The sequence below is a fragment of the Chenopodium quinoa genome, unplaced genomic scaffold, assembly GCF_001683475.1.
Source record: "Chenopodium quinoa cultivar QQ74 unplaced genomic scaffold, ASM168347v1, whole genome shotgun sequence".
Lineage (NCBI taxonomy): Eukaryota > Viridiplantae > Streptophyta > Magnoliopsida > Caryophyllales > Amaranthaceae > Chenopodium > Chenopodium quinoa.
Window position 1 is genome coordinate 47,473 of NW_018744926.1, and position 18,521 is coordinate 65,993.

Below are 18,521 nucleotides of genomic sequence, written 5' to 3' on the forward strand. Positions count from 1 at the left end.
CACTCGGTTCGGGGTTCCCATGTCTATGGTTTTTGATAATGGTCCCCAATTTGAGACGCCTGTTCTCAAAAGCTGGTTGGGAGACCAAGGAATTGGACATTACTTTGCATCTGTCGGCCGTCCACAAGCAAACGGCCAGGTAGAAGCCTTTAATAAAATCATCTCAGACGGTCTCAAGAAAAAAATTGAACGAGCAGGCGGCCTATGGGCAGATGAACTACCACATGTTCTTTGGGCCATTAGGACGACTGAAAAAGGGGCGACTGGAGAAACTCCATTCCTCCTAACTTATGGTGCAGAAGCTGTTCTTCCAATAGAACACTACGAGCCGACTCTTCGAGTAATGCTATATGACGAAGAGGCAAACTGGGAAGCTATGCGCCTGGCATTAGACTCACTTCCTGAAAAGAGGGGCAATGCTGTTTTGCGCCATGAAATCTACCGCCTGAGAATGACTAGATCATACAACAAAAAAGTGCACAGGCGTCCACTCAAAGTAGGGGACTTTGTACTTAGAAAAATGGAAGCAGTTGGTAGGGCTAACGAGTCTGGCAAACTAACTCCCAACTGGGAAGGACCCTACCGAATCTATGCGGAAGTCAGGGACGGTACCTACCGTCTGGAAACACCAGACGGACAACCGTTGCCTCGAACTTGGAATGTAGATAACCTTAAGAAATATTTCTTTTGAATGATGTAAAGTAAAGAGCTACTTAATAAAGTTGGCACTTACTATTCAATTTTGTATTACGAGGGGCATGCCGTCTGTACCTTTACAGTCGGCTACTCTCCATTGAGTTTTTTCACTCTATCTTCAGAGGGGCATGCCGTCTGTACCTTTACAGTCGGCTACTCTCCATTGAGTTTTTTCACTCTATCTTCAGAGGGGCATGCCGTCTGTTCCTTTACAGTCGGCTACTCTCCATTGAGTTTTTTCACTCTATCATCAGAGGGGCATGCCGTCTGTACCTTTACAGTCGGCTACTCTCCATTGAGTATTTTACTCACAATACTTAGCTAAAAAGATTAGGGCCTGGCCGACCCTGTGCCTAACAGGCGGCTACCCTTCTTTGACTTAGCACCTACGTTCACCAAGAACTTACCAAGGCCACCGGCCGAATGATCAGACCAGGCGCCTAGTCAACTGATCTAACTTTTAAAAACTAATCCGACCTGTCCCAACATTATAGCAGGCGTCCGGCGGCATCCATTCGGATGAAATTCGTCGCAGAGAGCAGCTCCCTTTTGGGTGGAACATTGTTCTATAAACTAATTACACGGCACCTATACGACTGTCCCAAAGGGCAACCACGTAGCCGTTTTTGAGACAAGGATAACTCTATCACTAACCAAACCAGTGGTAGCAGTTGACATCTGAGTCAGATGACCGCCTGTATTACTTGGGATAAATGCAGGGGGTACCTATTGAGTTAATAGCCAACAAACATTGGCGAATCAAGGGGTCTAGCCGGCCTACGCCGCCTGGTACCTCTACTTCTCAAACAAAAGTGACGGCGACTGAAGTAACTCCAAAGTTAACTCATAGTCACTCCTTCAAATTTGGTATGGAACCTAAAAAGTTTGAGTCGTCCGCCTGTTTTATACAAACAAGGACACTCGAACCCCTATTCCTACTGGATAACCTATTGAGTAAATAGCCAACAAACATTGGTAAATCAAGGGGTCTAGCCGGCCTACGCCGCCTGATACCTTTACTACTCAATCAAGATTGTGACGAAGACTAAGTAACTCCTATGTTAACTTAATAGTCACTCAAACTTAGTACTGAGCCTAAAAGGTACGAGTCGTCCACTTGTTTTTAATAAACAAAGGCTCTCAACCAATACTCTTGCTAGGTTAACAAATAACAAATTAGAGGCCAACATTGGCAATAAAGGGAAACAACCGGTACCCGCCGCTTGTTTTCCTACTTAAATTCCTTGGCTACTTGGTAATTCTATTTACTTGGTCAAATTGAATAAAGAGTTCGAATACCGATTGATTAAATGGCCGACTGATCATCTATCCTGGAAACAGACAACCAGTCGTCCAGGGGCATAGGCGGCATACTTACTATTTGTACCTGTCTTAACGTTCGGCCATACACAACAGTCTGTCTAGTGAGCAAATTTCAAATACTTAGACAAATTTGAACAAAAACAAAAAATTTGATTAAAATGAGCCGGCCATAAAAGACCAGCAGAATATTCAAAACCCCGGCCCCTGGCCGGGTAATTACAAAGCAAACGGCACGCAGGCCGTGAAAAGAAAAAATATACTTAAAGCTTAAGAAGGGGGCAGTACAGTATCAGCAGCAGCCGCCTGGTCAGCACTCTTCTTGCTGGACTCGGCCTTCGCTGCATCATCTTTTGATGCCTTTCCCCCAAGTGGCACAAGCGCCACAACAGGCTCTTCCTCCTCCAACGCAACGTCTAGAAGCCCGTTCGGCCCTAGGTTTACCTTAAACCTAGAGAGTTGCACGCTTCCCAAGGCTATAAATACTCGATTAATCCTCATTAATCAAGGGACCGAATAATTGACAGAACACACTAATAACCGGCTGATCTCGCTAGCAAAGCAGATTACCTACATTAAATACTCTCACCTGGAGAGACCTTATTACTTTAATTTCTGTATTAATTACTCCTTAATCAGGTACTAACTTGACCGTTGGAGGCGGAGCTCTCAGGAGTCTCCGTTATTTTGCAGGTACAGGCGTCCGGTTCCAGTCTCGGAATTGTAACTCTCCCGCAGGACATCAGAAAACCCCGAAACAGTAATAGCTTGGTCAAACAACCTAATTGAGTAATTGTAATTTTTCAAAAAAAAAAATAAAATCACTTAGGCTATGTTCTTTTGAGCTTCTGGGCAGAGCAGGGGTCAGCAGAGCAGAGCAGAGCAGATTTCAACATTATTATTATTAATACTATTATTAATAATGTTGTTATTGTTATTATTATTATTGTTATTGTTCTTATTGTTATTGTTGTTGTTATTATTATTATTATTATTATTATTATTATTATTATTGTTGTTGTTGTTGTTGTTGTTATTGTTGTTATTGTTATTGTTGTTATTGTTATTGTTATTGTTATTGTTATTGTTATTGTTATTATTACTACTACTACTACTACTACTACTACTATTACTATTATTAGTATTACTACTATTAATGTTATTACTACTACTATTATTATTACGATCTTGCTAACGAGCGCCCCGGGGCGTTAGATAAGGATAAATTATATTGGTTAAAATGATATTAAGTTAGGAATTCATGACAAAATCACGCGTCGTTCGGTGTAATTAATGTTAATTTTACTCTAATATTTGCACTTTAATTCTCTTATCTAACGCCCCGGGGGCGCTCATTAGCTTTTGCCTTATTATTATTATTATCATTATTATTATTATTATTAATGTTGTTGTCATTATTATTATTATTATTATTATTATTAATGTTGTTGTCATTATTATTACTATTATTATTATTACTACTATTACTATTAATATTACTATTACTATTACTATTACTATTATTAAGTGCATATACCATTGATTTAGGTGAGTGAAAACATAAATATATGTATACCATATTTAACATATGTTAATAATAGAAAGATAAAAGACAACGGTTTAATTACTTATATTTATTTCACAAAAATTTTAAAATAAAATGATTTAATGAGTAATAATGATTTTACTTATAAATTTGTCTCAATCATATATTTTTTTAACCCTAAAAATAATAATGATATACAAAGTACTACTTGAAAACAACCTCTTTTTTTTTTTTTTTTTTAAATTCTTAAATTGTATGGAAAGATTTGAAAAATAATTCAACTCAATGATTTAACTATCAATACCCACATACATAAAATGTTTCTACACATTGTGATTCTAATATCAAATGTTTATAAAAGATATTGTTATTATTATTTATTTATTTGAAAGAATTGTTATAATTATTAGAAATTATAATAAATAATATTATTAAATATTAATTCTTAATAGTTTGAATTAATAAATATTAATAATGATAACTATTATTATTAATTATTATTATGATTAATAAATATTAATAATTATTAAAAAAATTAATATTAATAATTATTATAATTATTCAAAATAATAAATTATTATCATTAATACAATATTAATTATTATTATTATTGAATATTAATTATTACGGAGTATTATTGTTATTATTAATTAGTGCAGAGCAGAGCAGATTTCTTTTGAGCAGAGCAGTTTTAAAGAACGGGGCTTACTGTAACTTTTAGCTCCGTTAACTAATAACTTAATAACTAAAGATTTTTCAAAATTACTAGCTAGTCTTAATTACAACTTTTCGGTTTTTTTTTTTTTTTTTTTAATTTGGATATTTAGAAGGAAAAATTGAAAAGAATAATCCCACCTTTTGCCCATATGCTTAATATAATTCCACCTTTTCGAATTCTAGAAATAATCTCACCTTGTAACCCCATCTTCCCAAAATGATCCTTTTTACCTTCAACCTGTTTTACAAGTTATTATTTTTTTTTTTTTAAATTTTTTTTTAATCTTCTTTTTCCACCTCACCCCATCATTCAACCACCAAGACCACCCACCACCACTGCGCTCACCACCTTCCCACTATCAACACCAAACTGACTGCCTTATATGCAACCCCAGCCCCGCCCCGCCACACCTGAGCCACGCCCACCCAAATCCCACAAGTCTCCTCAACAGCAAGTTCCAAGGTTTGAATCGAAAACCTCGTTCCCACCCATCACCATTGATTTCGTTTCGGTCAAGCTCCAACGTCAAGCTCCGAGTTTCGTCTTTGTTGATCTGGCGGTCAAGCTCCAAGGTCGTTCCCACCCCTCACCCCACCTTTGAGTTGTTATTCAGGTGAATAAAGAAGACGATGGAGATAGTTGTTGGAGTAGACTCGGGCGAGTTAAGAAACTCGCTGGGAGTTGAGGGAGCTGAGTTGACTCAGGGAACTCGCTAGTGAGTTGATTCCCCTGAATTTCCAATCCTTTTAAAGCGATTAACTCGGAAAAGCTTAGTGGGATAGGACCCATGGCTCCATGAGAGCATTGATGTCGAGAACGAGCTCTTGGAGGTGGGTGAGTCAGGAATAGGACCGGAGAAACGATGTGGTGGTGATTGGTGAATTGGGTGGGAGGGAATCAAGGAGGGCGGCTGGCCGGCTCGATCTGGTCGTTCTGGCGGATGGCTGGGTCTGACTGGTCAGCGGCGGTGGTCCGGCGAGGGGGCTCTGGCAGGGGAAGGAAGAAGAAGAGGGTTTTTTGTTTGTTTGTTTTTTTTAAAAAAAATTCTTTAATTTTAAAAATAATTCTTTAATATTTTAAAAACCCAATCAAAATGTGACACGTGTTAAATTACCTTTTAAAACAGGTTACCAATTCAAACAACGGGTCATTATTTTGGGAAGATGGGTTACTAACTAGGATTAATTATGGAATTTGAAAAGTGGGATTATTTTGAGTAGATGGACGAAAGGTGGGATTATTCTTTACAATTTTTCCTATTTAGAAATAACACTCGAATGAATCAGTAGAAGAACAATGGAAAGAGGAGTACAACGATGGATTGTTGACATATCAGAATGGAACCCTTCACCCGCTGACTTCTGCGCTGCAATTTCTGTTCTTCCCGAACATCAGCACTCCTTTGTATACAGGTAAAACTCCTCCCATTGCATTGCATTTATATTTGCTTAACTATTCTGGAGTTAATTTGCTTTTGACGAATTATACGTTATAATTTAATTATATTGGAAAGGGTATAATTTTATATACTTGGTGTGAAAAGTTAGTGGAAAGTTGTAATTGTTGACACATCAAATTGTTCAATGATGTATGATTGAGAATGTATTCAAGAGTATTCAATTCAATTAATTTGTAAAGGGTATAATTTTATGTACTTAGTATGAAGGATTAGTGAAAAGTTATACGGAGTAATTGTTACATCAAATTGTTCAATGATATATGATTGAGAATGTATACAAGGGTATTCAATTTAATTAATTTGTTATGTACTTGGTATGAAGAATTATTGGAAAGTTATAATTGTTCAAGAATGCAAATTGTTCAATGATATATGATTGAATATGAATTCAAATGTATTCTAGTGTTATGGTTTTTCTGTAGATTGGGATTTTAGATACTTGTTGAAAAGTAAAGGTTGTGTTGTTTAGTAGGATGTTATACAACATTGATAATCTAAGTACTATTGTGAAGATAAATTCCGAATGGGACAGTTTGATAAGGCTGGTTTCATTTACCTTATAGACATTTGAAGGCATAAGAACAATTATTACTTGAAATTGTTGTGTTTTGAATTTTATCAATTTTATTAAATAAAGAAAGACGTAAAACAAAAATGATATGATGAGAAAATATGCTTAATTAGATCAGTTGTATGTACCATTAATCAAGAGATAACAAGTGGTTTGCTTTCATAACAGAAATTGGACACTTGACATGTGTTGAGATATGAATGGCGTGCCTTTTGTTTTAAATTTGTAATTTCAGTTTTTAACTCTAATTAAATCAGTCTAGGAAACTTGTTATGGTTAAAAAATATAGATATGTGAAGTTGGAAGACCGGAAACGGGCGTTGGTGAGTAGGCTGCTTCAGTATGCTCTTGTGCATCAAGTATTGGGAATTCCCTTTAATGAAATAGTTATCAGGTCAACTGCTGAAGGCAAGCCCTATGTGGTAAAGCTCTTTTTCTTCATCCTCTCTTTTTTTAATTTTGAAAAATCATACTGCTCTTCATTTATATAATGTATTCTGTTTGGAATATTGAAAAATTTCTCGCGGCTGGACCTTCCTCCATCCTTTCCTCGGGAGAGTGATTGAGTTGATGTTGCTAAACAGGTTGCTTGTGAACGTAGAGGGGACAGGGTAGGTTCTTGTGCTTTGCCAAAGATCAAATTAAGATTTCTTCTCAAATACCTTTGCATATTGAATTGCTCAACTCTTTTTTAAGAATTGCCTATAACTTCTTTTTCAACATCCTTAAATAAACAACATTTTTCTTCTTTTTAAGACTAGTTGTTTTGGTTTAGGAGTGGAGGAACCGTTCCGTTGAGACCTGAAATCGTCCAATATGTAGAAATGGCAGTAGAAGTATAAGGAAAATGAGAGGAATTTATAAAGAAGTGATAGGGAGGAAGGAGCAGCACTAGAAACTATCCTAGAGTTTCTTCTGAACATTTGAGGTTGTTATTGCTCATTTGTCAAAGAAGAGGAGAGAAAGAGAAGTGGTGCACACTGCCATTGTAACATTGTTGCCAGATAATTGGCCGAGACTTATAGCTAGAACTCTGAAAAGGTGTTTCGAAAGCATCATTCTTAAGCTGAGCGGTCAAAGCCAGTAATGATCCAAAGGATAAGGAAGTTAATATTCTTAATCTAGCAAGATATTGTTAATTTTGCCAATGGTTTAAAAAACCGTTTATTTCGGGTAGGATGTTTTCTGATTATCTGTACAAAGGAGAAGCATGATCAGTTTTAAGAAAAAGCTTCAGTGTCTCATAAACATGTAATTTTATGTTGCCTGGATTCCACTCTTTTAGAGAGAAGCTATTGGTTCACCTAACCAAATTTAAATTCTAGAAAGCTGTGCGCTGGAATTTGTTTTTTTTTTATTTTTTTATTATTATTTTTTTTTTATAGAACGATCAGAGTCTAGGAAGAAGAACAGTACACAAAAGTTTAAGGTTTTCTAAATAGTGTTAGCTTGTCATGGGCTTTTATTATAGAACATGGCAGGCTTGGGATTTTGTTTGTAGCCATGAAATACTTGCACTGTGGGTGAGTTAGGTATCTTCTTTAGTAATTTAGTTACCAACTTAAAGGTTTTTTTTTGGTGCAAACCTACTTAAAGGTTTTTGAATCTGGGGTTGCTTTTAAATAAGTTTTGTTTGGACCTATTATACATGTAGTCTTAAGAAGCATCAAACTCATTAGTGGATTTGAAGTGTGCAAGTCAGATGTGCCTAGCCTTTTTTTGTTTTCATGATCATATTATCATATTGGATCATTTAAGCTTGGGGTCAAGTCCATGTTGTACATGGGCTCTGCAAGATCAATAAAGAAACGGATCAGCAAAAATGTAAGAAGGGCGCCTTCAATGAGAGTGATATTCTTTGTGCTATATGTGTCAAAGAATCTAACTCCTGATATGTGGAATATTTGATTCTTAAATGTGTGTGGATAGGTAATTGGAATTTAATAATGGTTTTGTTTACTTTCCTAATTTGTAGGGAATTTGCCTATCACATATTCTATTATATAACACATCATTAAGTAAACGTCAGCAATGAGCGGACTTGTTACTCTGTGAACCAATTAGTCCATCTTGTAATATTTATGTTCCTTGAAATAAAATCATTTATGTCCTATCAATCTAGTAAAGAGTGAAGATATCTGTTTTATGCTGATATAAAGGCGGCATGTAAGTTGGATATTTTTAGACGTCTAATAGAGGGAATTTTCATGTTTCTAGATGAAACACCCTAAACCGAATAACACCTATAGCACTACCTAACCATGGACTAGTTCAGTGACAAGTATAGGGTCAAACCATGAGGACAACAAAGACCACTATCAACAGAATCTATGTGCAAAACTAACTCAGAGATTTGGTTGATTAAAAATCTAAAAATACAATTCTAACAACAATTAAGTGAGCAATTAAAATAACTAGCTAGGATCTCAAATGAAGGAAGCACTAGGGGAATAGGATGAAATTAAGTAAGGATAAGGGTTGAAACATACATTAAACTAAACTAATCTGAATATATTGATTAGGATTGCATGCCCCCATTTGTTTTGATAGTGAATGCTTTCTCTAAACATGCAAACCTATGCTTTTGCCTTATACTCACACTTAAATGTCGAATTAAACAAATCAATGAATAAACTCTTCTAGACCACACTTTTGTGCACCTCTATTCAAGTATACTCATATGCTACAATAGATTGGTCAAAACATGCAACATATGTTAAACATATTATCAAAGAATTTAATCATTGAATTTCCAAGACATACCCCATTAATTCATAACACCAATCAACCCATCACTGTTCTCCTAGCTATGAAACTAATTACTAATTATGTTCAAATTTAATCTAAAAACTGCCAATATCCATATTCATATTGCAAAAGCAATAAATATCTAACAAGAGTAAATCAAGGATAAACTACTATCAAAACAAACAAAAGTGCATATTTTGGAATTTTGAATGGAATTAACAAAGTTAGACTGAAGGAGAAAGTGAAGAGAATTTACTAATGATGCTTCATTAATTTTCAACAAAATGGTTTACAAAGTCTTCAAGTCGCCATAATCAAAATGTTTTCTCTCTCTAGATTAAGATAAAAATGCTATGATTAGTATAAGGATGATTATGTTCTAACAACAACACCGGGCCAAAAATAGCTTAAGTATCTCCTAACATATTAAATAAAGAACCGGGCAAATGTTTGCCCAAACCAAGTTTATTCACCTGGTTATGAAGAAAGAAGTAAAGGAAGCATTGACCCTAACTTGACCCGTCAATAATCAAGCCTAATTGGGTGTTAAAAAGAGGAGGTGGAGGGTGGTTGTGGTGATGGTCATTGGTGGGTGGCAAATGGTGTTTATGGTGTGGGAGAGAGAAAGAGAGAGAGTTTGTGTGTTCGTGACTTTGTGTAAGGGGCTTCTGGGTTATACCGGGGGGTGGGAGTGGGGGGAGGGCTGTTGTTTATTGTGATTATTTGGTGGCTCAAGAAGTGGTTGACAGAACTGGTGACTGCTTTGGCAGTGCAAGGATGGATCTCTTCTGTGTCAAGTTATTTTTAGTTGTGGCGCTGGCTGCTGGGCTGGTAGTCCTTGATGATGAACTTCCGTCAGAATCTTCATTGTTTTGGAGAGGTATTGTTGCCTGCTGGAGTGTGTAATGGAACATATAAAGCTATGCTGCTATGTATTGGGTGAGTCTAACCCATCCAATAATTAAAACAAAAGATAATCTTAAAGCAAAATGAGAATTAATTGAACAAGGGTAATAATCAAATTAAAGGTGCTATGTTTATGTTGAATAAATCATAAAATTAAGAGCTAAAACTTGTAAAAATCACTAATTAATCTAATTCGGCTGCGAAATATAAAAAGAAAAATTAAAGGTTAAAATGTGTAAAAATGAAGAAAATAACTTATACATTAACTTAAAGACAACCCTAGAAGTGACATAAACAGTCTTCTTATTGATAGAGATTCTTGTCAAGCTTAGCTTCTTGCTGTTTACTATATCTAAAAACTGCTCTTGCTCGACTGGAAGGTAGTGCTGGCATTGTTCAACAGCTTTGTGACTGGCAGAAATTGGAAATTGCTTTTTATTTCATTAGATATAAAGATTATCAGATGCTGGCTTTACTGGAGCACTTTTGATACTGATAATTATAGTAGTTTAGTTTAGGTTAATTAGTGAAGCTCTAATAAGAACAAACTGTTAAAGTATCATGTAATGACCTAGACGTGGTCCCAGGGGTTTATTGAGGAAATGCACTGATATTCTGTTAGAGAATCTATGAGCTATGTAACTTGGATTCGGCTACACATGTCTGACACGGGTATGTGTCCAAGTGTCCAACTCAACTATTTTGTGTAAAATATAAAAAATCCATGGTTTTGAACCAAAAAGATGTGTCTAATTGTCCTACCCAAGTCCAAGTGTCGAGGGTCTGACACGAAGTAAATTGAAGAGTCCTAGTAACATAGTGTATGTGATGGCTAGCTTGTGAAATCAAAGAATATGGTGATGAGAATGCGATAAAAACAAACTGGGGGCAGTGGAAAAACATCCTTCCCCTTTCAGATTTGTTTCCATATTATTGTTTAGGTTAGTTCATGGCCTCTCGAATGCCTTATCTGTAACACTATTCACTGAGAATCAATTCAAGAAAATATCTCTCTTTAATCATCATCTTCTTGTTTTATAATCATCTTCTTTGTTTCAATTACTCTGTTTCTGCTGGTGCTAATTTGATCTGTTACAAATGAAAAGAACATCTACTTTATTGATTTCAAAAGAACCTCAAGTATAAACACACAAAAGCAATTGGTAAGCCTTCTTCTGTTTTATATATTCTCTGTTTTGCTGCAAGCAAATCTCAATGATAATACAGAAACTTAGGTATTCCAAATGATGGTAAAGTCAGAATCTCATATCTGAAAAAGAAAAAAGTATTTAAATTATGATAACGTTACAATATTTCTTATATTTCTTATCCCCAAAGGATGGTGTCGGTTATGGCATCTCATTGGGTCACCCAAGCGAATTCTTCGCCTCGCCCACTTCTGTCTAATAAAATAGGATCTGGATAACTAATTCTTTTTATGTTCTTTAAATGTGTCTGATCTCTTAGTGGATATATTCAAACCAGTGCAGCTTGATCACCTTAAACCTATCCTTGGTACTTGCAAGCTGCATTTAAAACCTTAAAGCGAATCTCTTCATGTAGGTCTTTCTCTTCGAGTGCTACCAAATACCCATTTCAACATATTTATCTCAAGTTCTCAACCATATTCAACTCAACAGTTGCTATCATGAAAGCCCAATATTTTGACGTGTATAACAAAGCTAACCAAATAACAGCTCTTTTAACTTTTCTCTTTCCCCTTAAAGGCAACATTGTTATCTCGTAGTATTCCAAGATGCTACTCTACATCAGAAAGTGATCATCATGAGTAAATATCTTGATTTAATTACCTTGAAAGATGAATCTCAAATACTTAAAGTACCAATAAATAGGTAATTAGGTCCTTTTAGACTTTTAGTGACACAATATCTTGATTGGAGTGTTTCTTTGCACCCAATTCTCTCTTCAAGTATCTTTTAGATTTCCCATACTTTTTCCGGGGAGATACCGCCTGTGATCCATGAATCTCCAATTGGGAAACCGTATCCAAGCTCCGTGGCTAGTTTGTGCTCTTTGGACTTTTCAAACTTCTTAATACATGCAACAAATTGACTTTATCATACTCTTATCAAAAGTTAACTTGTTGCATGTTTTCAGAAATGGACAAAGTAATAAGAACCTTTTTTAGTACATTAAATGAGTGAAACCTCTTCTAGCTAGCATACCAAATTAGTGTACCATTTAGTATTTATGATGGTTTATTTTTGTTTTTTTGTTTTTTTTTTTTTTTTTGGTAGATACAATTGTGAATTTATTACTTATCTTGTTTCATGATACATCAACTCATTGCTTTCTATGGACTTATATAAACTAAGAATGAAGCTTATGTTGATTATTTTCATTTTCTATATGCCTGTTTCTTGCTTAGATTGAGGTAGTTATGCTAAGGAATGCCTTTTATTTGTATAATTGCATCTGCTTGCATTTGCAATTGTGAAGTTCTGCTCAGTGCTCAGTATTCTGTAAATAATCAAGCTGACCAAATTGATTCTAGTAGACATGACATTTTTAATGTCAAATTTTATAATCCAGCTGAAAATAATGGTTATCACTTTGGTATTTTCATTTTTAACAAGATTTTACATGTGAACATTCTCATTGTAGCCTTTAGAATTATTTCCTAATACTAACCTCATTTTTATGTGAGACTCTTAAACTTTTATAAATTCTAGCTGCACAGGCACTAGCTCTTTATTTGTCTTATTCTTCTGATTTCGTAAACACACTGCATTTTCTTAATGTAACTGTGTTTCTTCAGCACTTTGATGAAATGAGACCAGAATTTCCGAATTTCAACTTCAGTGTCAGCCATCATGGTGATCTTGTGGCTATTGCGTCTGAACCATTCTGCCTTGTGGGTTTGGATGTAGTTTCTCCTCAAATACCTGTGAAGGAGACTACTCAGCAATTCGTCAACAGTTTCTCATCATACTTTTCAAGTAAGGAGTGGAACAAGATAATTTATGCTGGCACTTGTGATGATATGCTGCAAGGGCTCTTTAGGTTTTTCTTCTTATTCTTATTTATTTTCCCGAGTCTCTTAAGAAAGGAAAGACGTTAGTGTAGGAGTATACTCCCTCCGTTTCGTAATAATTGCAACACTATGTGTTGCACAAAGTTTAAGGAAAATTATAGTGTAGGGACCAAAAGGAGAATTTTATAATATAAAGTATAGTTAGCGGGGATATATTTAAAGTAAAATTGGCCTCAACACTCTGACTATGGCTTAAAAGCACCAAAATACTACAAACTAATGACTTGGGTGCAAAGCGTACCTTCAGTGAGTTTTCCGGCCACCATTCTGTCCGTAGCCGGTGAATTAAATTTTTATTTTTTGATTTGCGTGCCGAAAAATGTCCTATTAAGGTTCGGTGATCATTTTGGTTCTTAAGGGTCCAAACTGAGCTTAGAATAAAGCAAAAAAGAAAATAGCGTAAATGACTCAATTCGACTATAAAAACAATGACACGTAAATCGATATAGTTTATAATACGCAAAATGAGTTATTTACGTTAGTTTTTTGCTTATTCAGAGTTCAATTTGCCCATTAAGAGCTAAAATGACTCTCGAAACCTTAACAAGACGCAAATCAAAAAATAAAAATTTACTCTACTGGCTCCGGCGAGAATGGTGGCCGGAAAATTCACTAAAGGTGCGCTTTGCACTCAAGTCATTAGTTTATGGTGTTTTAGCTATTACGCAAAGTACAGGTGTTGGGTGCATTTAAGCAATAGTCCAAAGTGTTGATGCCAATTTTGCCTATATTTAATTGTTAGTAGGAGAGAGAGAAAAAAAAAATTAGTGTAAGAGGGATTGGTTGGAGAAAGAAATAATAGTAGGTGCTTACGAATAAGGAAGTCTTGTAATTATTACGAAGAGAACGTTAAAGGAAAGTGTTGCGATTATTTACGAAACAGAGGGAGTAGTTGCCAAGATTGTTATAATCTGGATTCCCATCTTTTGAACAATTGTATCTGTCACTTCATGCAAACTATAATTTCATAACTCAGCTTTGTGAATTCTTATTCTATAATTAGCTGTCCGTACTTTTTATTTTGAAGAAATCAAATCTTCGCTTAGAAATTCTAGGTTTTTATCTTCCACTTTATAACGGCACATTGTACCCTTGATGAGATCAATCATTTTCTTGTGGTCTAGTTGCTACATGCCATTTAATCTGTGTTACTACCAGGTAATTTATCCAACCTGATATTCACTCAACGCACGGCTTATTGTTGATCTTGGGAACTATAATGAGGTCATTTCTTCATTTGGTTTAGCTAAATTTGGATTATCCATCCAATATTTCCCATTTTTAATTACTCCTATTTGTTTTATTAATCAGCTAGAGTGTTATAGTTCTTTATTTTTTAGAAAAATTGGTTTTATTAATCCTAACTTTAAATTATTTTTTAATAATCCCAACTTTTGGGGGTGTTCTCTTTTAACAGGTCATGACCGGTCAACAAAAGTCAAGGAACTATTATAACACGTTATTTGACACGTGTTAAGCCCTGATTAGTCTAAATTTTTTTTTTTTTAAAAAAAATTTCTGAACAATTTAGCCACTTCCTTCCTTGCTTCCGCCGACCAAACCCCCCCCCCCCACCTCTGATTGGCCACCCCCATCTTCCCCTTCCCTCTTCCCGCCCCCCCCAAATCAACCCCTTTCCTGTAACCACAAAGTCAGCCATGCTCCAACTCCTACCCAAATCAACCACTTTGTTTATCCCTAAACGTTCTCGACTTCCAACTAAGTAGCTCCACCCACAAGGCCAACACCAAACCCCATCCCTTTCCCTTTCGGTACGCATTGATGAAGGACGGGAGTAGGTTTTGAGGTTGGTAGGGTTTCGATTCGGTGGGTTTTGTGATTTGGTGGGGAAAGTGAGAGGGTGGGCTGGCCAGCTGAATTTAGGGGTTGGGGTGGGGAAGCAACCAGTGGTGGCCGACCGGTCAGAACGCTTGTTGGGTTAAGGGGAGAGGATGGGGTGGCTGATTGTTTTTTTTTTTTCTTTGGTGATTAGTTTTTGTTTTTCTTTAAAACACAGCATTTTTTAAAAATAAAAAGAAATTTTTTTTAAAAATCCTTTCTATCGGTCAAAGTTATTTGGCTTAAAAGAAAACGTCTCTAAAGTTGGGATTATGAAAAAATTATCGAAATTTGGGAGTAATAATAGTAAATGGCTCAAAGTTGGGATTAATAAATCCAATTTTTCCTTATTTTTGTTAGCAAATTTGTATTAGTCCATTCAATGTCTCTCTTTTCTCATCCCCACTCTTTTTTCAAAAAAAAAAAAAAAAAAAAAAATCTCTTCTGTTACATCTTTTTAATTTACAATAAAATATTAACTCTACTATATTTCTTACATAATTTTAATACCCAAAGTATCCCACTTACATCTTACTATTATAATAAAGCCAATTAAACCTTCCAAAAATTTTTGCAGTCAAATTTTAACACTTGGAAAAACAGGTGTAGTATAATGCTAGTTTTACACATGGGATGGGTCTCCTTGTGGCTTTGTTCTTACCTGCAGGATAATTCTAACATTATTTACCTGTAGTTTTCTAATTACTTTTTTAACCTTCATTTTTTAGGTATTATATTGGAATTGGCTACCAATGGTAAAGAAAAGTGTGATGAAATCATTGTTGCTTATGTTGGATACATTTCCTTGGATACTTAAAATAGCTAATTTATACTTCAACTGATACACCCGTTGTATATGCATCATGCCCATTCCTAGTCTAAACTGCAGTAAAGGCCTTCCCTATGTGGCATTTGGGGTGCTTTATTTATATATCAATGACTAGATTTTTTTATCTAATGCTAGTCACCGGAGGTGGAAAGGTTTTACTCCAATTAAATGAATGAGGGGCTCAAATTAAAATTGTGCTAGCGGTGGGAGAGGGGGGGGGGTGGTGGAGTTGGGACTGAGAGATATTGAAAACTGAAAATAAGTTTAGCCTGTTGCAGAAGTTGTCATTTTGGACTAACAAAATATGTTTCTTAATGGGTCTTGACTTCGATTTAGTTCACATCAATTTTGTCCTTAAATTGATTGCAGGGATTAGTGGATTACTCCTTCCTGTTCTAGAGGTGGGAGTCAGGGTGAAGTTGAGACTGAGACAGATGTTGAAAACTGAAAATAAGTTTAGCCTGTAGCAGAAGTCGTCATTTTGGACTAACAAAATATGTTTCTAAATGGGTCTTGACTTCGATTTAGTTCACATCAATTTTGTCATTAAATTGATTGCAGGGATTACTCCTTCCTGTTCTAGACTTGGGAGTTTCCATCTCTTTGTATTAAATTACAGTGTATTCTCATAAATTTTTGACAAAACATGGAGAGTACATGTTTAACATTGAGTCAAACTGTTAGCTAAGGGGAATTACAGTTTGTGATATTTTATGGAAGGCAACCCCTATGTAGTATTATAGATATTACTATATTAGTGCTAAAATTTGGCTACTCGACATCAGTTACCCATATGTTCTTGCTTACCATGAATTTGAGTCTAAAGTCTCATTTGACTGTAATGTAATTTGAGACTCTTTTCAGATGTTATGCGATTATTTTTGAACTGATTCGGACAATTGAGGCAGATATTGGAGTCTGAAGGAAGCATTTATGAAAGCAATAGGGAGTGGATTAAGGTACCAGTTGGATTCCCTGGAGTTCAATCACATTAATTGGACTAGAATTTCTGTGAAATTACACAGTGAAGAACTGAGGCACTGGAAATTTTGGCATTTTGAACTAAAGAAGAGGCATTATGTAAGTTTATCATTTAATTCTCCACATTCTTAGCTACTCTGTCTTGCAATCGGATCCACTTTTTGATTGATGGACTGTGTGCAATAGGAATGTGTTCTTACATATGCAAATTTATAGTTCCAACTTTGGTATTGTACAGGATAGTAAGTGAGACTATTCTAGTAGCTTCAATGGCCAAAGTTCTCAATCGAGTATGCCAAAGAAATCACTTCAATAACTTAAATGGAAATGAAAGTATGAAACATTGTTTCTTTAGGTAGCAAAGTTGATTTTGCCTTTTGGAGTCTTTAGCTTATATGGTGCTCATGTATGTGTATGCTGGTAATTAGTATCTGTTCATTCTCGAATATAAAGTAGATATATAAACAGATATGCATCTATCTATTCTTGTTTCAATCTCTTTATATGCAAAATGCGAAGTAGTTTTTCTGTTGTCTATTCTGTCATCTTACTTGGCTTAATGCAACAGGTCTCAGTTGCTCGGGGCTCTCCACATATGGCAACTGAGAATTTCAAGAGAACACTTAAACAGACTGATTTCAATGAGGATGAATATGGTTCGGGGTTCAATCTTCCGAATGCAAGTTTTATATGGAGAACTGTAGAGCAACTCGTTCCCAATTAATTCTCATCAAGGATTCAGCAATAACCCCGCTTTTTAATGGTGCTAGGAGCATGAGTATAGATTTACACCTCGACTAAGTTTAAAATCTGATTAATCTGAGCTGAAGGGTGCAGGACAAATATATTAATTGCTATGCAGTAAACCAGATAGATTAGGCCATGGGAGTGAAATCAAAGATGATATCAAAGATGACTGTAATTTGAGTCAACATTACCATCTTGGATATATAAAAATTTAGGCATTTTTCGAATGAATTGCTTTGACATTTACTTCTGGACTTTCCATTGGTTTTGTTGTCTTCACAGTGTTTAAAATGTGTGCCTTTTGCTTTCTTTCTAGGTCACTTTATTCTTTTTTTCTCTTTCGCTCAGTACTGAACTACTACATTTCTACTAAATTTCACATATGAAAACACCAAGGCATTTAGTTTAACAAAGGGAAATGGAAAAGATTTAAGAAAGCCAAACAAGGTAATGGACACCAAAACCCCCAATATCTACAGGCTTGCCCCAATTTATCTCCTAGATAAATGTTTGATGTTTATCAAGGAGTAATTGAAGGATATATTTGTAATTTGCACTCTAGTTCATCTTCCTCCTCATCCATACTTCATCCACCTCCATTTTCTTCACAGATCTCTTCCTTCTTCTTTCACCCACCTCCATCCTCTTCATCTATTCCTTCAATCTCCACTTGCCTTCATCTTCGTCTTCAAGTTATTTCAATGGAGACTTCGCCAACACCGACACCACAATTTCCAGTGGCTTTGCAGTCGAATTAAACGAAAACCCTATGAGAAAAAGGGAAGAACAAAGGGTATGGTGTAAAGGGGCTACCGGAGGTGGAGCAATGAAGGGGAATTTTTAATTAAGTAGAATTTAAAAGCCAATAATTACAATTTGGCTGGAAAATGATGTCATTATATTATTTTAAGTCACAAGAAAATGGGAAAATAAGAAAATGTCATTATATTATTTTAAGGATAGTAATTAACACTTTTTTTAGGGTAGTAATTGACAAAGACCCGTTTTTGGAGGCAATAATTGACAAATTTTCTCCATATAGTCATGTTAGCTCTTAAGATATTCATCTGAATCATGTCAGTTTGTAATTTCATAATACTTCATCC

The 18,521-nt window shown here is 35.4% G+C and overlaps 1 protein-coding gene across 3 annotated transcripts; it reads left to right on the plus strand.

The window, feature by feature from the left end:
* Window positions 1-4,195: 4,195 nt before the first annotated feature.
* Window positions 4,196-17,642, plus strand: LOC110706173 (L-aminoadipate-semialdehyde dehydrogenase-phosphopantetheinyl transferase-like). 3 transcript variants are annotated; one of them, XM_021884073.1, is made up of 5 exons: window positions 4,196-5,692; window positions 6,573-6,732; window positions 12,744-12,988; window positions 16,596-16,767; window positions 17,237-17,642. In XM_021884073.1, the coding sequence occupies exons 1-5, from the start codon at window positions 5,577-5,579 to the stop codon at window positions 17,390-17,392; spliced, it is 849 nt and encodes a 282-aa protein (XP_021739765.1). In that variant the 5' UTR covers window positions 4,196-5,576; the 3' UTR covers window positions 17,393-17,642. The 3 variants fall into 3 exon arrangements, with proteins under 3 accessions (XP_021739765.1, XP_021739766.1, XP_021739767.1); XM_021884074.1 differs by having other exon boundaries at window positions 6,600-6,732; XM_021884075.1 differs by having other exon boundaries at window positions 5,596-5,692; window positions 6,568-6,732.
* The last annotated feature ends 879 nt before the right edge of the window (window positions 17,643-18,521 follow it).